The sequence below is a fragment of the Numenius arquata genome, chromosome 8 (genome assembly GCF_964106895.1).
Source record: "Numenius arquata chromosome 8, bNumArq3.hap1.1, whole genome shotgun sequence".
Classification (NCBI taxonomy): domain Eukaryota; kingdom Metazoa; phylum Chordata; class Aves; order Charadriiformes; family Scolopacidae; genus Numenius; species Numenius arquata.
The window spans coordinates 26,213,283-26,231,707 of NC_133583.1; the positions used below are offsets into that span (position 1 = coordinate 26,213,283).

Consider the following 18,425-nt stretch of genomic DNA (forward strand, 5'->3'; position numbering starts at 1 on the left):
CTGGGGCTGAGGGATCCCCCGGGGCATGCTCACACTGCCCGTGGGGCAAGGCTGGATATGACCCCCACACACACCTCTATCGTCATAAGCCACGCCGGAAAGTGGCCTGGTTGGTGGCCTCTTGGGACTGGTGGCCTCCCAGACAGCCCTGAAACCGCAGCCATGGAGTGTCCTTCCAGGAGCCCAGCTCCTCCAAAACCCGTCAGGCTTTCCGTGCCCGCCCTGAGGATGCTGATGGGCTTTTTATCTGCTGGTTCAAGGCCAGCAAAGGCTCTTCCTTTTTCCAGGGTTTTCACAGCAGGACCATCTCCCAAGTCCTTGCATGTTCCTAGGAATGGCCTCTGGGACCTCGGCACCTCGCCCTGGGCTGACTCCAGCCCGTCTCGTGGTACATCACGAGACACCGCAAACAGGCTCCCGTTCCCCGTGGCGTGAGTGCCTTTCCGTGGCCGCTCTCAGTTGACATTTTTGAAGTTGTCCCTCGAAAGAGAGAGAGAGAGAAACGGGAAAACAAATGCCGCAACATCTCGAGTGGGCACTTGGGCTGGAAACGCAGGGCTTTGGCGATGCCGGAGCCCAGCTGGTTGCCACAGGGATGCGCTGGGAAGCCCTGGCCGGGGTCATTTTTGCTGGGGCAGCTTCATTTTTCCCACGGTGGAAGAGCACGGCGGGGGGGAGGTGGGGAGGAACCATTCCCACGCTTGGCTTGAGGGAGTGGGAGGTGGGAGCTCAGTCCCGGGGGAGCTTGGGCAGCCCCAGGTGGGGCCCTGGACCCCCCCCCCCCGGGGGCTGTTTGTTAATGCCAGCAGGGAAGGGGGGGGGCTCTAATTAAAGCCCTTTATCAAGCGGGAAATCATAGTTGGTGGGCTTTATATGAGCTCTGCGTGGGCTTTATATAAACATAAACCATCACTAGGCATGGAGAAGGGAGGAGGAGGAGGATGAAGGGGGAGGAGGAGAAGATGAGGAGGAGGAGGAGGAGGAGGAGGAGGAGGATGAATGGGGAGGAGGAGGAAGAGGAGGAGGAGGAAGACATTGCATCCGCTCATGCTGCAGTGCCCACAGCCTCACCTGCATGCTCTCATAGACTTGCAATCCTAAGCAGCCCACAGGCAGGAATACACCAATTAGGGGCTCTAATAGCTAATTAAGTTAATTAACTGAGCTGGGGAAGGGGAGAGGCAGCCGGCCAGCCCCCAGCCCCTCCAGAGCGCTGTGTCGCCAAGCACAACAAACAAATCCAGATGTTTTCTTGCAAGGGAAGCTGATGGAGGCAGCTCGGCAGGCGGTGGCTCTGGGGGTCCCTCTATGGAAGTGGGGGGCGAATATCCCCCCGGCAAAGCCGAGGGAGGGGGACCAACACCCCAAAAAGAGGAGGCAGTGGAGGCAGCTGGGGTTCTCTCTGCTGGGCCTTTATTTTGGGGAAGGTGGGAAGCTCCCGGGACCCGGTTGGAAGCTGAGCGGCGACGCTGAGCGCTAGAGAATTACCTGGTGTTTAATGAAAGCTGAAGAAAAAATACAAAACCAAGAGGAACTGGGCGATGCCCTCACCCCTCTCTCGTCCCCCCAACCCTGCAGCCAGCAACGCGTGGGGGGGCCTGTCTCCGAGCCCCCCAGCCCGCACCCCTGCAGAAGGTGCCTGGCATTTCGGATGGGGTCAACCCCATGGCCGTACACAGTCCCACGGTCCCAGAAGGGGTGGTGTTTGGTCCCGGAGGGGGTGGCATTTGTCCCCTCTTTGCACCTTCCCTGGGGACTCCCCCGCAAGGGGCTCTGCTGGGTGGGGGCAGAGCAGAGGCAGCATCCCAGGCTCCAAGGCAAGGAGAAGGCGTTGAGCGAAGGGTCTTCTGTTAGGTGGAATCCCACCGACCTGTGCAGAGGGGACAGGCATCACCGGGTGGGACAGGACGCTCACGCGTGGCACCTCTGCTCCCCAAGGTGTCCTGCCCACCCCCCCGATGTCGGTCCCCAACTCACAAGGTGCCCCGTAGAGCATCCGCATGACCTTGAGGCAGTTGTCCAGCAGTGCCTTGGGGCGCACACCCTTCCTCCGGCTCTCGGCGCCCGCGCTGTGGACCAGCTTCACCAGGTCGGCCACCACCGCCTCCACATCCGTCTGCAAGGACAGGTCCACCCGGGTGTCACCGATATGTCCACCCCCCAGGGACACTTGGGTGCAAAAAGCTGCATTGGCCGGGAATCGAACCCAGCAGCCCCCACTGCCCTGGGCCAGGGACCCTCACCCCCACCAACCTATGGACACTCACAGCCAGTCACACTTCACTGCCACCAAGCCAGGGTCCTCTGCTGGCTCTGACCAGGGACCATGAGGGCCACCAAGACATGGACCCTCATTGTCATTGAGAGTCAGTGTGACTTACTGCCAACTCAGCCAAGGGCCCTCAGGGCCACCAAGACATGGACAATCACTTTCCCTCAGCCAGGGGCACTCACTGCCACCAACTCCCTTGGCACCTCCATGACACAGCCCCATGGCAGTCTACGGCCCCCACTGCCCTGGGCTAGGGACCCTCACCCCTGCCAAGCCATGGATACTCACTGCCCCCAACCAGTCACACTGCACTGCCACCAAGCCAGTGTCCTCCCCTGGCTCTGAGCCAGGGACCCTCAGGGCCACCTAGACATGGATCCTCAGTTCCACCAAGCCATAGACCCTCGTTATCACGGAGAGCCAGTGTGACTTACTGCCAACTCAGCCAGGGGCCCTCAGGGCCACCAAGACATGGACAATCACTGTCCCTCAGCCAGGGGCACTCACTGCCACCATGTCCCTTGGCACCTCCCTGACACAGCCCCATGGGAGTCAAGAAGGGCCCCACCAGCACCCACACGGGGCCAACAGCTCCAGAGGTGCTCAAGGGAGACCCTGTGAGCCCCACCTCAGCTGCCCACAAGGTCTCCCCCAGGACACCGGGGCGGCAAAAGCTGCAGCTGCTGCATTGGCCGGGAATCGAACCCGGGCCTCCCGCGTGGCAGGCGAGAATTCTACCACTGAACCACCAATGCCAGATGTGGAATCACCTCTGACCCCACCGCCCCACACCCAGCGGGGTGGCAGCAGCAGACACAGGCACTGCCAGCTGTGAACCCCAACAAGAGGGCACCCCAACAGACAGCTCTCATGACGGGGCTCCAGACACGGCAGCGCCTCTTCCTCCAGCCTCAGACACCACCTCCAGCCAGGGACGGTCCTCATTAGCCTTCAGAGTTAACACCCATCAGAGGAACAAGCAAAGCTCACGCTCTCCTCACAGGGGCTGCACAGCCTGACCCACGGCACAGGACAACACAGGCACACTTGCGGTTCACACTGGTGACCCAGCTGTGACAGGCCACCCCCACCCAGCACACAAACACAGCTGCCTTGGGGGTGCAGCGGCACCTCCCAACCTCCAGCAGCCCCCACTGCCCTGGGCCAGGGACCCTCACCCCCACCAACCGATGGACACTCACTGCCCCCAGCCAGTCACACTTCACTGCCACCAAGCCAGGGTCCTCCCCTGACTCTGAGCCAGCGACCATCAGGGCCACCAAGCCATGGACCCTCATTGTCATTGAGAGTCAGCGTGACTTACTGCCAACTCAGCCAAGGGCCATCAGGGCCACCTAGCCATGGACACTCAGGGCCACCAAGACATGGACCCTCATTGTCACTGAGAGCCAGTGTGACTTACTGCCAACTCAGCCAAGGGCCCTCAGGGCCACCAAGACATGGACAATCACTGTCCCTCAGCCAGGGGCACTCACTGCCACCAACTCCCTTGGCACCTCCCTGACACAGCCCCATGGCAGTCTACAGCCCCCACTGCCCTGGGCTAGGGACCCTCACCCCTGCCAAGCCACAGACACTCACTGCCACCAAGCCAGTGTCCTCCCCTGGCTCTGAGCCAGGGACCATCAGGGCCACCAAGACATGGACCCGCGTTGTCATTGAGAGTCAGCGTGACTTACTGCCAACTCAGCCAGGGGCCCTCAAGGCCACCAACACATGGACACTCAGGGCCATCAAGACATGGATCCTCATTGTCTCAGAGAGCCAGTGTGACTTACTGCCAACTCAGCCAGGGGCCCTCAGGGCCACCAAGACATGGATAATCACTGTCCCTCAGCCAGGGGCACTCAATACCACCAAGCCAGGGGCACATAATGCCACCAAGTCCCTTGGCACCTCCCTGACACAGCCCCATGGGAGTCAAGAAGGGCCCCACCAGCACCCACACGGGGCCAACAGCTCCAGAGGTGCTCAAGGGAGACCCTGTGAGCCCCACCTCAGCTGCCCACAAGGTCTCCCCCAGGACACCGGGGCGGCAAAAGCTGCAGCTGCTGCATTGGCCGGGAATCGAACCCGGGCCTCCCGCGTGGCAGGCGAGAATTCTACCACTGAACCACCAATGCCAGATGTGGAATCACCTCTGACCCCACCGCCCCACACCCAGCGGGGTGGCAGCAGCAGACACAGGCACTGCCAGCTGTGAACCCCAACAAGAGGGCACCCCAACAGACAGCTCTCATGACGGGGCTCCAGACACGGCAGCGCCTCTTCCTCCAGCCTCAGACACCACCTCCAGCCAGGGACGGTCCTCATTAGCCTTCAGAGTTAACACCCATCAGAGGAACAAGCAAAGCTCACGCTCTCCTCACAGGGGCTGCACAGCCTGACCCATGGCACAGGACAACCCAGACACACTTCGGGTTCACATTGGTGACCCAGCTGTGACAGGCCACCCCCACCCAGCACACAAACACAGCTGACGTGGGGATGCAGCAGCACCTCCCATCCTCCAGCAGCCCCCACTGCCCTGGGCCAGGGACCCTCACCCCCACCAACCTATGGACACTCACTGCCCCCAGTCAGTCACACTTCACTGCCACCAAGCCAGGGTCCTCTGCTGGCTCTGAGCCAGGGACCATCAGGGCCACCTAGACATGGACCCTCAGGTCCACCAAGCCATAGAACCTCGTTGTCATTGCAAGTCAGTGTCACTTACTGCCTAGTCAGGCAGGGGCCATCAGGGCCATCAAGACATGGACACTCAGGACCACCAAGACATGGACCCTCATTGTCATTGAGAGTCAGCATGACTTACTGCCAACTCAGCCAGGGGCCATCAGGGCCACCTAGCCATGGACACTCAGGGCCACCAAGACATGGACCCTTATTGTCACTGAGAGCCAGTGTGACTTACTGCCAACTCAGCCAAGGGCCCTCAGGGCCACCAAGACATGGACAATCACTTTCCCTCAGCCAGGGGCACTCACTGCCACCAACTCCCTTGGCACCTCCCTGACACAGCCCCATGGCAGTCTACAGCCCCCACTGCCCTGGGCTAGGGACCCTCACCCCTGCCAAGCCACAGACACTCACTGCCCCCAACCAGTCACACTGCACTGCCACCAAGCCAGTGTCCTCCCCTGGCTCTGAGCCAGGGACCCTCAGGGCCACCAAGTCATGGACCCTCATGGACACGAAGACATGGACAATCACTGTCCCTCAGCCTGGGGCACTCAATGCCACCAACTCCCTTGGCACCTCCCTGACACAGCCCCATGGGAGTCAAGAAGGGCCCCACCAGCACCCACACGGGGCCAACAGCTCCAGAGGTGCTCAAGGGAGACCCTGTGAGCCCCACCTCAGCTGCCCACAAGGTCTCCCCCAGGACACCGGGGCGGCAAAAGCTGCAGCTGCTGCATTGGCCGGGAATCGAACCCGGGCCTCCCGCGTGGCAGGCGAGAATTCTACCACTGAACCACCAATGCCAGATGTGGAATCACCTCTGACCCCACCGCCCCACACCCAGTGGGGTGGCAGCAGCAGACACAGGCACTGCCAGCTGTGAACCCCAACAAGAGGGCACCCCAACAGACAGCTCTCATGACGGGGCTCCAGACACGGCAGCGCCTCTTCCTCCAGCCTCAGACACCACCTCCAGCCAGGGACGGTCCTCATTAGCCTTCAGAGTTAACACCCATCAGAGGAACAAGCAAAGCTCACGCTCTCCTCACAGGGGCTGCACAGCCTGACCCACGGCACAGGACAACACAGGCACACTTGCGGTTCACACTGGTGACCCAGCTGTGACAGGCCACCCCCACCCAGCACACAAACACAGCTGCCTTGGGGGTGCAGCGGCACCTCCCAACCTCCAGCAGCCCCCACTGCCCTGGGCCAGGGACCCTCACCCCCACCAACCGATGGACACTCACTGCCCCCAGCCAGTCACACTTCACTGCCACCAAGCCAGGGTCCTCCCCTGACTCTGAGCCAGCGACCATCAGGGCCACCAAGCCATGGACCCTCATTGTCATTGAGAGTCAGCGTGACTTACTGCCAACTCAGCCAAGGGCCATCAGGGCCACCTAGCCATGGACACTCAGGGCCACCAAGACATGGACCCTCATTGTCACTGAGAGCCAGTGTGACTTACTGCCAACTCAGCCAAGGGCCCTCAGGGCCACCAAGACATGGACAATCACTGTCCCTCAGCCAGGGGCACTCACTGCCACCAACTCCCTTGGCACCTCCCTGACACAGCCCCATGGCAGTCTACAGCCCCCACTGCCCTGGGCTAGGGACCCTCACCCCTGCCAAGCCACAGACACTCACTGCCACCAAGCCAGTGTCCTCCCCTGGCTCTGAGCCAGGGACCATCAGGGCCACCAAGACATGGACCCGCGTTGTCATTGAGAGTCAGCGTGACTTACTGCCAACTCAGCCAGGGGCCCTCAAGGCCACCAACACATGGACACTCAGGGCCATCAAGACATGGATCCTCATTGTCTCAGAGAGCCAGTGTGACTTACTGCCAACTCAGCCAGGGGCCCTCAGGGCCACCAAGACATGGATAATCACTGTCCCTCAGCCAGGGGCACTCAATACCACCAAGCCAGGGGCACATAATGCCACCAAGTCCCTTGGCACCTCCCTGACACAGCCCCATGGGAGTCAAGAAGGGCCCCACCAGCACCCACACGGGGCCAACAGCTCCAGAGGTGCTCAAGGGAGACCCTGTGAGCCCCACCTCAGCTGCCCACAAGGTCTCCCCCAGGACACCGGGGCGGCAAAAGCTGCAGCTGCTGCATTGGCCGGGAATCGAACCCGGGCCTCCCGCGTGGCAGGCGAGAATTCTACCACTGAACCACCAATGCCAGATGTGGAATCACCTCTGACCCCACCGCCCCACACCCAGCGGGGTGGCAGCAGCAGACACAGGCACTGCCAGCTGTGAACCCCAACAAGAGGGCACCCCAACAGACAGCTCTCATGACGGGGCTCCAGACACGGCAGCGCCTCTTCCTCCAGCCTCAGACACCACCTCCAGCCAGGGACGGTCCTCATTAGCCTTCAGAGTTAACACCCATCAGAGGAACAAGCAAAGCTCACGCTCTCCTCACAGGGGCTGCACAGCCTGACCCATGGCACAGGACAACCCAGACACACTTCGGGTTCACATTGGTGACCCAGCTGTGACAGGCCACCCCCACCCAGCACACAAACACAGCTGACGTGGGGATGCAGCAGCACCTCCCATCCTCCAGCAGCCCCCACTGCCCTGGGCCAGGGACCCTCACCCCCACCAACCTATGGACACTCACTGCCCCCAGTCAGTCACACTTCACTGCCACCAAGCCAGGGTCCTCTGCTGGCTCTGAGCCAGGGACCATCAGGGCCACCTAGACATGGACCCTCAGGTCCACCAAGCCATAGAACCTCGTTGTCATTGCAAGTCAGTGTCACTTACTGCCTAGTCAGGCAGGGGCCATCAGGGCCATCAAGACATGGACACTCAGGACCACCAAGACATGGACCCTCATTGTCATTGAGAGTCAGCATGACTTACTGCCAACTCAGCCAGGGGCCATCAGGGCCACCTAGCCATGGACACTCAGGGCCACCAAGACATGGACCCTCATTGTCACTGAGAGCCAGTGTGACTTACTGCCAACTCAGCCAAGGGCCCTCAGGGCCACCAAGACATGGACAATCACTTTCCCTCAGCCAGGGGCACTCACTGCCACCAACTCCCTTGGCACCTCCCTGACACAGCCCCATGGCAGTCTACAGCCCCCACTGCCCTGGGCTAGGGACCCTCACCCCTGCCAAGCCACAGACACTCACTGCCCCCAACCAGTCACACTGCACTGCCACCAAGCCAGTGTCCTCCCCTGGCTCTGAGCCAGGGACCCTCAGGGCCACCAAGTCATGGACCCTCATGGACACGAAGACATGGACAATCACTGTCCCTCAGCCTGGGGCACTCAATGCCACCAACTCCCTTGGCACCTCCCTGACACAGCCCCATGGGAGTCAAGAAGGGCCCCACCAGCACCCACACGGGGCCAACAGCTCCAGAGGTGCTCAAGGGAGACCCTGTGAGCCCCACCTCAGCTGCCCACAAGGTCTCCCCCAGGACACCGGGGCGGCAAAAGCTGCAGCTGCTGCATTGGCCGGGAATCGAACCCGGGCCTCCCGCGTGGCAGGCGAGAATTCTACCACTGAACCACCAATGCCAGATGTGGAATCACCTCTGACCCCACCGCCCCACACCCAGTGGGGTGGCAGCAGCAGACACAGGCACTGCCAGCTGTGAACCCCAACAAGAGGGCACCCCAACAGACAGCTCTCATGACGGGGCTCCAGACACGGCAGCGCCTCTTCCTCCAGCCTCAGACACCACCTCCAGCCAGGGACGGTCCTCATTAGCCTTCAGAGTTAACACCCATCAGAGGAACAAGCAAAGCTCACGCTCTCCTCACAGGGGCTGCACAGCCTGACCCACGGCACAGGACAACCCAGACACACTTGCGGTTCACACTGGTGACCCAGCTGTGACAGGCCACCCCCACCCAGCACACAAACACAGCTGCCTTGGGGGTGCAGCGGCACCTCCCAACCTCCAGCAGCCCCCACTGCCCTGGGCCAGGGACCCTCACCCCCACCAACCGATGGACACTCACTGCCCCCAGCCAGTCACACTTCACTGCCACCAAGCCAGGGTCCTCCCCTGACTCTGAGCCAGCGACCATCAGGGCCACCAAGCCATGGACCCTCATTGTCATTGAGAGTCAGCGTGACTTACTGCCAACTCAGCCAAGGGCCATCAGGGCCACCTAGCCATGGACACTCAGGGCCACCAAGACATGGACCCTCATTGTCACTGAGAGCCAGTGTGACTTACTGCCAACTCAGCCAAGGGCCCTCAGGGCCACCAAGACATGGACAATCACTGTCCCTCAGCCAGGGGCACTCACTGCCACCAACTCCCTTGGCACCTCCCTGACACAGCCCCATGGCAGTCTACAGCCCCCACTGCCCTGGGCTAGGGACCCTCACCCCTGCCAAGCCACAGACACTCACTGCCACCAAGCCAGTGTCCTCCCCTGGCTCTGAGCCAGGGACCATCAGGGCCACCAAGACATGGACCCGCGTTGTCATTGAGAGTCAGCGTGACTTACTGCCAACTCAGCCAGGGGCCCTCAAGGCCACCAACACATGGACACTCAGGGCCATCAAGACATGGATCCTCATTGTCTCAGAGAGCCAGTGTGACTTACTGCCAACTCAGCCAGGGGCCCTCAGGGCCACCAAGACATGGATAATCACTGTCCCTCAGCCAGGGGCACTCAATACCACCAAGCCAGGGGCACATAATGCCACCAAGTCCCTTGGCACCTCCCTGACACAGCCCCATGGGAGTCAAGAAGGGCCCCACCAGCACCCACACGGGGCCAACAGCTCCAGAAGTGCTCAAGGGAGACCCTGTGAGCCCCACCTCAGCTGCCCACAAGGTCTCCCCCAGGACACCGGGGCGGCAAAAGCTGCAGCTGCTGCATTGGCCGGGAATCGAACCCGGGCCTCCCGCGTGGCAGGCGAGAATTCTACCACTGAACCACCAATGCCAGATGTGGAATCACCTCTGACCCCACCGCCCCACACCCAGTGGGGTGGCAGCAGCAGACACAGGCACTGCCAGCTGTGAACCCCAACAAGAGGGCACCCCAACAGACAGCTCTCATGACGGGGCTCCAGACACGGCAGCGCCTCTTCCTCCAGCCTCAGACACCACCTCCAGCCAGGGACGGTCCTCATTAGCCTTCAGAGTTAACACCCATCAGAGGAACAAGCAAAGCTCACGCTCTCCTCACAGGGGCTGCACAGCCTGACCCACGGCACAGGACAACACAGGCACACTTGCGGTTCACACTGGTGACCCAGCTGTGACAGGCCACCCCCACCCAGCACACAAACACAGCTGCCTTGGGGGTGCAGCGGAACCTCTCAACCTCCATCAAGGCAGCAGAGCCCTGGGAGGAGAAGTATGACCTCTGCTACTGCTGCAGCAAGGTCCTGCCACCGGCAACACAGGGACAAATTCGTGGGCCACCTTCTGCAGGATGCCCCCTCCAGCTGTGGCAGTGCCACCCCATGAGGGTGGGGGTGACAGCCCCATTCCCTCCCCAGCCGGCTGACAGTGGAGGCAAGAAAAAAAGCCATGTTGCATTGGCCGGGAATCGAACCCGGGCCTCCCGCGTGGCAGGCGAGAATTCTACCACTGAACCACCAATGCCAGATGTGCAACTTCCTCTGGTGCTGCCCCACGGCCCCGGGTACCAACCTCTGTGCCCCCTCTCCTTCCCCCAACCCCAAGACCCACATGCGGGGGGGGGGTGTGCGTGCCCCTTTTGCGTCCCCTGTGTGCCCACGCCTGTGGGTGCACGTCCCCGCCGTAAGGGTGCGTGTACCCCTCGTGCACTCCCACATCTGTGCCCCGGGGGGGCGGGTGGAGGGGGTGGAGGGGGTTCGGGGGTCTCCCCACCTGCCGGTACTTGCTGTATTCCTTGCCCAGGGCGTCGAAGAGGTGGCCCAGCTCCTGGGTGTACTTCCAGGAGGGATGCTTCTCCGGCAGCACCTCGCGGATCCGCAGCACCGCCTGGGAGCTGAGGTGGAACCAGAGGTACCGCAGTGCCACCTCCGACACCGTCCCGTTGCGCTGCGGGCCAGGGGGTGACAAGGGTGAGACACCACCACCACCACCCCCTCGCGGGTCCCCGGAGCGTCCCCGTCACGCAGGGTTGTCCCCCCTCCGGCTGTCTTACCAGGCGGGTGATGTTGGAGGGCCTCAGCACCTCTTCGTACTGGACCTGGACTGTGTAGTCGATGGGGAAGTTGTGTTTCTGGGGCGGGGGGAGAAGAGCGGAGGGGCTGGCAGGAGAGCGACGGGGACATCGCTGCCAGCCTCAGCGTGACACCGGGGAACCCGCGGAAAAACCCTTAGAGGTGATCCACCACCCAACACGGACCAGCAGAAGCAGATCCGGGCACAAGAGCCCCCGGTAAAAAAATACACCCCCAGCACCCCTGCCCTTAACATCCCCCCCCTACCCCCTCCAGCCCCCAGAGCAACCCTGGGGGCCCTGCAACGCCACATGATCCCCCCCCAGATCCCCCCCCAGAAGTGGGGGTTACCATGTACTGCAGGCGCATCTCGTACTGCAGCTTGTCCTGGAGCAGGCGGGTGAGCTCGCATTCGCCCGGCGCAGCAGCCTCCAGCCCCAGCACAGCCAGGACACCTGGGCAACCAAAAGCCAGCGGCATCAGCCCCCCGCCCCCACCAGCCCAGGCCTGGGGACACCCCTTGAGGTGTTCCCCCACCACCACCCTGTCCCCAAGCTCTACTCACACAGGACGGCCGCGTAGCCAGGCTGCATGTTGACGGCGGCCGTCGGCGGAGCCCCCCCCGGTTGCACCTACATGGCCAGGGCTCGCCGGGAGCCTCCGGGGCAGGGGTGTGCGCGGCGGGGGGGCGAGGGACGGGTGCAGGCCCCCGGCGCTGGGCTGCTCTCCGGTAGCCCCGGGTGGTTGTCCCCTGCCATGGATGGGGGGTCAGTCCCCCTCCCCGGCCATCCCCGCTGGCTTCTCCTCTCCGGCTGGCTGCGGGGAGGCAGCAGGTCCCGGGGCCATCACGGGGCTCCGGGGGGGTGCGGGACCCCCCCCTCCTGCACTACAAGAGGGGATCTGGGGGGAGAGAGCCCCGGCTGCAGCCCCAGGGCAGGCGGGTGCCCAAGCTGCAGCCCCCCCCCCCCAGGGAGGGCACCCGCTCCGGGCCCGAGGGGCTGCGGGACAGGGACAGCCCCAGGTGCGCCCCGGGTGTCCCCCGAGGGCTGCGGGTGGCCGCGGATGTCTGTGCCGTGGCCGGGGGCAGGGCTACCAGGGCTTTCCCCAGCACCGCCCCCAGGGGATTTCCAGGGCGGGGGGAGGGAGGAAGGGGGGGGCTGGGGGGCGGGGGTCCCGGCCCAGCACCGTTATCCTAGCAATGAGTTTGTCCGGCCTCGGCAGGAGCTCAGCCAGGCCACCCCACGCTGGGTCCCCGGGCAGAGGGTCCCCACGCGTGGTGTCCCCACGCCCCTGCGAAGGGGGCTGTGCCATGTCCCCACGCTGCCACCCCAGGGGAAGGGGACCATAGCGTGCCCTTGTGCCACAGCATGTCCCCACGTGAAAGGGGGCGCGGAGGGGGGGCGAGGGGGACGTGTTGTGTCCCTGCACAGTGTGACACACGGAAGGGCCCCCTGCCATGACCCACCAGCACACAAGGGGCCCCTCCCGTGTCCGTCCGTCCCCCTCCCCCGTCCAAAGGGGGGCCGTGCTGTGTCCCCGCACTACGCTCCAGGGGGAAGGCAGCAGCGCCATGTCCCCATACCGTGTCCCCACGCCGTGTCCCCACGCGAAGGGACCATCCCCCATCCCGAAGTGAAGGGACCCGGGGGCCCTGTCCCCACGCAAATGCAGCCAGGACGTGTCCCCACACCGTGTCCCCACGCGTGGCGGCGGGGGAGGTGGGGGGCGGGGGGGGTGGGATTGGAGGGGTGGCCGTGCCGTGTCCCCACGCCACGTCCCCCGCCCCGCATTCCCACGCGAAGGGACCCGCGTGCCATGTCCCCCACGCAAACGCGGCCGGGCCGTGTCCCCACGCAGCGGAGGCGGGGGGGCGGGGGGGGGGGGGGGAACGGGACACAGGGTGGCCGTGCCGTGTCCCCACGCAGGGCCGCGCGTGACCAGTCGTACCCCCCCCTCCCCACGCCTCCCTCCCCGGACACCCCCCACCCCCCCCACGCCGCGCAGACCCACCTGGACGCGTGTCCCCGCGGGCGGCGGCGGCGGCGGGGCCGTGCCCGCGCTTCCCGGGAGGCGGGCGGGGGGCGGCGGCGGCGGCGGCGGCAGGGAGCGGGCGGGGCGATACCGGGGGCCGGGCGGGGAGTGGGGACCGAGCGACCGCCCCGCACGGAACGGCCCGGCCCGGCCTGGCCCTGCCGCCGGGGATCGGCTGCCCCGGCCGGGTGTCCCCACCGTGGGCGGTTAACCCTGGCCGGTGTCCCCGGGGGGGGGGGGGGCTCGGCTAGACCGGGTGGGTGTCACCAGGGTGCTCTGCTAGCCCAGCCGGGTGGCCCCAGGTTGCCCGGGTGGCCCCAGGTTGCCCAGCTAGCCCAGCTGGGTGTCTCCAGGTAGCCTGGTCGGGTGTCCTCAGGGGTGCTCATCTGACCCAGCTGGGTGTCCCCAGGCTGCCCAGCTAGCCCACCTGCATGTCCTCAGGTTGCCCAGCTAACCCACCCGGGTGTCCCCAGGGTGCTCCGCTAGCCCACCTGGATCTCCTCAGGGTGCTCAGCTAGCCCAGCCAGGTGGCCCCAGGTTGCCCAGGTGGCCCCAGGTTGCCCAGCTAGCCCAGCTGGGTGTCTCCAGGTAGCCTGGTCGGGTGTCCTCAGGGGTGCTCATCTAACCCAGCTGGGTGTCCCCAGGCTGCCCAGCTAGCCCACCTGCGTGTCCTCAGGTTGCCCAGCTAACTCACCCGGGTGTCCCCAGGGTGCTCCGCTAGCCCACCTGGATCTCCTCAGGGTGCTCAGCTAGCCCAGCCGGGTGTCCCCAAGGTTGCTCAGCTAGCCCAGCTGGGTGGCCACAGGGGTGCTCAGCTAGCCAAGCTGAGTGTCCCCAGGGTGCTCCACGAGCCCAGCTGGGTGTCTCCAGGTAGCCTGGTCAGGTTTCCTCAGGGGTGTTCCGCTAGCCCACCTGGGTGTCCCCAGGTTGCTTAGCTAGCCCGCCCAGGTGTCCCCTGGTGTGCTCAGCTAGCCCACTTGGGTGCCCCCAGGGTGTCCCCCTCCTGACTCCCTCCCTGCTCCTTAGGGCACTTGCCTCCCCAGGTTCCACACTCCCCAGATGCTCGGCCGTCCCGGCTGGGTGTCCCGGGGTGCTCGCCAGGCTGGGCACCCATGGGCATGTTTTGGGGCAACAGAGGTGCGTGTCCTGTGCGAGGGCCACGCTGCAGGCAGGAGAAGGTAGCCCAGAGCCATCTCAGAGCAGGGGTGGCAGATCCCTGGTTGTCTCCAGGCCAGCAGGATTCCCGCTCCCTCAGGCCCAAGCCCACGTCCTCTTCTTGGGATGCTTCGGGGCTGAACCCCTGCCGGGAGCAGGGTGCCAGGAGCACCTTGGGGCCACCTGGCTGAGCTAGCCGAGCACCCCCGGGGACACCCAGCTGGGCTAGCTGAGCACCCTGGGGACAGCCATGTGGGTTAGTTGGGCACCTGGGGACACCCGGCTGGGCTAGCTGGGCAACCCTAGGGACACCCAGCTGGGCCAGCCGAGCACCCCAGGGGACACTCAGCTGGGCTAGCTGAGCACCCTGGGGACACCCGTGTGGGTTAGTTGGGCACCTGGGGACACCCGGCTGGGCTAGCTGAGGACCCTGGGGCCACTCCCCCCCCCCCCCAAAAAAAAAGCCCTTTGGGAGCGCTGGCTGCCTCCTCCAGGGCTGCCAGGCAAGGGGTCAGGGAGAGAAGCCAGCCCTCAAAGCGGGGATGAGGGCTCGCAGGGAAAGGCGTGGGAAGGAATGCGCTCCTGCAGGCGAGGAGAGCGCTGGGATTCCCCTGGCACCGACTCAGGGCCACCGTCAGCCCCCTGCCAAGCTCCCCCCCCCCCGCCCGCCCCGGCCCCGGGCACTGCCCGCGCCTCCCTCCCGGCTCCGGGGGGCTAGGGAAAGAGCCGGCCCAGCTCCTCACTTGCAATTCCCTAAAGATTTTTGCCCGGGTGCTAAGAGGAAGCCATTTACCAGCATTCCGTGGCCACGTAGTCATCAGAGATGGGATGAGGAAAAGAAAGGGAGAGCACGGGGCTGGGTTTGCCCTCCTCGGGCTGGAAACCACCCCCGGGGCCAGCCCCAGGCACATGGCATCGGCCCCCAAAGCTTTGCTCCCAGATGGGGCTCCTACAGCTGCAGGAGAGGGAGAAACCCTGGGAGAAACCCCCTCTCCCATGGAGGCTGATGTAGCCCCCCCATATACCCAGGGCAAAAAGGGGGCTTGGGGGCTCTGGAGCAGCCCACCAGGCTGGAGCTCGGTCCCACCGAGGCTTCACCTTGTGCTGGAGAGGGGTTGTTGACTCAGGAGAAGAGGAAGCAAACACCTTGTGCTTGGAAGCAGTCGGGAAACACCCCGAGCCCCCCCCCCCCGGGTGCAATTTCACCCTTGGGATTATCAAGTTCTGCAGAAGTTCTTCCTGGAAGCGCTCTCCCACCCAAAGCGGGCATCACACCGCAGGGGGAGGATAAGGGGCACCCAGGGGGAGCACCCCCCCCATCCACAACAAGCCCATGTAGGGCTCCTGTGACACACGGGTCCCCAGCAGGGCGCTGGGGGAGGGAACACAGGGAACACAGCCCCAGGGCGAGCAGGGGTGGGGCGGTGGCTAGGTGCCACGTCGGAGCCAAAGGGTGCAGCCCCGGCCAACACCGTCCCGCAGCAACAAAGCCAAAGCAGGAGGGGGCAAAGGACAGGGTTCACCCTCACCCGGGGCCAGTGCGTCACCAGGCCAGCGGCCACCCACCTTTCCAGGGCTGGTGAGGAGGGTAGGCCCCTTGATGGGACACAAGGCTTGGGGGGAAGGTCTTTGACATCCTCACAGGAGTAATCCAGGGAGCAAACCTTCTCCCAGCCCTCCAGGCAGCCCATGCGAGGGCCACTTTGCAGGCAGGGGAAGGTAGCCCAGAGCCATCTCAGAGGGGCTGGTGGATCCCTGGTTGTCTCCAGGACAGCAGCAGTCCCACTCCCTCGGCCCAAGCCCACGTCGCCTTCTCAGGCTGCTTCAGGGCTGAAGCCCTGCCAGGTGCAGGATGCCAGGAGCACCCCTGGAGACACCCAGCTGGGCCAGCCGAGCACCTGGCAGCCTGCCACAGCCATCCCCAGGAAGGGCTGGAGAAACAGTACCTGGGGGGGGGAAAAGACCCTCCTGCCCTTTCTCCACGTACCCCACTTCGTGTCCCCAGGGACACGTTGTCGGGGCTCAGGGCCAGCTCCAGGCAGGGCGGGGGGACGGAGAGGGTCAGAGGCTAACACCTGCAGCTCCAGCATCCGCACGGGGTTGAGGGTGGGCACGTTTTCTGTGCTCCTCCTGCTCCCCCCAGGTCAGCAGCAGCTGCAGCGAAGGAGAGGAGCTCCAGAGTCAGGCTAGTTTTAAAGAAAAAAAAAAAAAAAAAAAAAAAAAAAAAGAAAAAAAAACCCAACAAACCAGGCTTTTATTCTTCATGTGCTGCTCACAGTCACAGCTTGGAGACACCGCTCTTGCCAAAGTTCTTATGAAACAAATCAAGTCCCAGACTCGGGCCTCGCTCTCCCCCACCCCCATGAGAGTCAACATTGTACAAAACTCTATTTACAGGGAAAACAGTCAGAAATGTTGAGTCCAAAAAAAAAAAAAACCAAAAAAACAAACAACAAAGAAAAAACCAAACCCCTTGCAATTGCGAGGAAAACGTTCGAGACAAGTGTGGCAGTTACACCCTTTGCACGGCCAGGCTTCCCACCCACGGCTCCCAGGGCTGGTGGGAGTCCAGAGCTTCTTGCCACCGACCGCTAAAAGGAGCCTGGCAATCCTGGGTCAGGCCACAGCGCTTTCCTTTACCAAAAAGCCAGGAAATCGCAAAACCCACTTGATCCTACAAAGGCTCGGCTGAATCTGCCCTATGGGGCTTTCTGCAAGGCCAACACAAGACACCCTCGGGCCACCGTGTCCTAAGGGGGGAAAGGAGGTGGGGCCGAGGGTCGACCTGTGCCGTTCCTCGAGCACTATCCCGAAGGGAATCTCTCTGGTCGGCAGCCAGAATGTCAGGAGCCTTCATAAGCAGCGGGATGCGTCAGGAGACCTAGTATCTGATACCGTGGTTACTGGAGTCACGTTACTTTGAAACATAAACCAAGAGGAGCAAACCGGTATTTAAAAAAGGGGAAAAAAGTTCACATATTCCTCCTCCCAACTGTGCTTGGAAGAGCGTCCGGCGAGAAGCTCCGCTCCTGCCAGCGGCCGCTCAGAAAGCATAGCGTGTGCGGATGTCTTCCAGCTTCTTGGAGACCTCGGGTGGGGTCCGGTCCAGCTCTTCGGCCACATTCTTCTGTTTGTTCGGCTCCATGGAGTTGAACTGCTCGCACAGGTCCCCATCGATCACGTTCTGGAGGGGCAAGGAGGAGAGCATTGAATCCACACAACACAGAGGCACTGAACCCTGCCTAAACGGGGAAAAACGGCAACAAACAGCTTGTTCCCAGAAGCTTCTTAATCCTGCCCTGGAAACAAGACCATGCTCGGTGACCTCATCTGCTGAATAGCAGCAGTTAGCATCAAATTAATTACTGGCCGGCTTGATTAACGAAAGAGAAACCCAAAAAGCTTGGGTGCAGCTGAAGAATCACGCAAGGGAAGGGAAGATGGATCCGATCAGGGTCCAAGCACCATGCTGGGAAGGCTGGGGGAGGCTGCAGGAGATGACTGTGGGGCATCTTCAGTCAGATGCGAGACATCTTTGAGATCGTGCAAGCTGCTAATCAGCCCCAAGTTCATCAACAACACCAACACCCTCTGTGCCTGGACAGCTTCAGCTGCTGGGACATTTTCTGACTGATACGATGACTCTGGTACTAGCTACCACACAGTTACTCTGGACCCTTCCGGTCACAGCGTTTAACAGTCAACAGCTTCAAATAGTTCCTCAAAAGCAGAAATAGGCAGGAACAGCCATTTCTTATGAGATTTCCCTTTTCAGTGGCGGTGGAAAAAAATAATATATCCCCCAGGCAAAACCCTGTTTGACCCAGGCACAAAGAGCTATGTGATGCTGCTTCTCCCGGGAGAAAAAGGAGATGCCCTGGCAGCAGCAGCACCACCTCAGGGCTTAGGTCTCAAGACCAACCCTCAGAAGGCTCATTAAAAGGGTTAAGAAACCAAAACAGACAGGGTATTAGGAGCCAAGTACTGCTCTCCTTACAGAGCACTATTCAGGAGTTCAGTTCCTGCCAGAGTCACTACACCAGCTACGCATTATATTGCCCCAGCCTTTCCCACTCAACAGCAACTGCGACTTGTTTCTGCCAGG

At 62.8% G+C, this 18,425-nt stretch overlaps 2 protein-coding genes and 7 non-coding genes across 9 annotated transcripts in view; all 9 read right to left on the bottom strand.

Annotated features, from left to right (window-relative positions):
- Window positions 1-1,392: 1,392 nt before the first annotated feature.
- Window positions 1,393-13,166, bottom strand: IL34 (interleukin 34). Its single transcript, XM_074151594.1, has 7 exons — window positions 13,145-13,166; window positions 11,700-12,034; window positions 11,486-11,589; window positions 11,116-11,193; window positions 10,836-11,009; window positions 1,978-2,116; window positions 1,393-1,870 (listed from the first exon to the last, which is right to left on the bottom strand). The coding sequence occupies exons 2-7, from the start codon at window positions 11,725-11,727 to the stop codon at window positions 1,851-1,853; spliced, it is 543 nt and encodes a 180-aa protein (XP_074007695.1). The 5' UTR covers window positions 11,728-12,034; window positions 13,145-13,166; the 3' UTR covers window positions 1,393-1,850.
- TRNAG-GCC (transfer RNA glycine (anticodon GCC)) lies at window positions 2,957-3,027 on the bottom strand. Its single transcript has one exon. It is a non-coding gene; the product is annotated as a tRNA-Gly (tRNA).
- TRNAG-GCC (transfer RNA glycine (anticodon GCC)) lies at window positions 4,346-4,416 on the bottom strand. The gene has a single exon. It is a non-coding gene; the product is annotated as a tRNA-Gly (tRNA).
- Window positions 5,708-5,778, bottom strand: TRNAG-GCC (transfer RNA glycine (anticodon GCC)). The gene has a single exon. It is a non-coding gene; the product is annotated as a tRNA-Gly (tRNA).
- Window positions 7,097-7,167, bottom strand: TRNAG-GCC (transfer RNA glycine (anticodon GCC)). Its single transcript has one exon. It is a non-coding gene; the product is annotated as a tRNA-Gly (tRNA).
- On the bottom strand, window positions 8,459-8,529 carry TRNAG-GCC (transfer RNA glycine (anticodon GCC)). Its single transcript has one exon. It is a non-coding gene; the product is annotated as a tRNA-Gly (tRNA).
- TRNAG-GCC (transfer RNA glycine (anticodon GCC)) lies at window positions 9,848-9,918 on the bottom strand. The gene has a single exon. It is a non-coding gene; the product is annotated as a tRNA-Gly (tRNA).
- Window positions 10,516-10,586, bottom strand: TRNAG-GCC (transfer RNA glycine (anticodon GCC)). Its single transcript has one exon. It is a non-coding gene; the product is annotated as a tRNA-Gly (tRNA).
- Window positions 13,167-16,555: 3,389 nt separating the features above from the next.
- The window catches only part of SF3B3 (splicing factor 3b subunit 3), a 30,988-nt gene continuing 29,118 nt past the window's right edge, over window positions 16,556-18,425 (bottom strand). Inside the window, exon 26 of the mRNA XM_074151588.1 lies at window positions 16,556-17,504. Within this exon, the coding sequence (XP_074007689.1) occupies window positions 17,364-17,504 (141 nt within the window). The 3' untranslated portion in view covers window positions 16,556-17,363. The remainder of the gene's footprint in view (window positions 17,505-18,425) is intronic.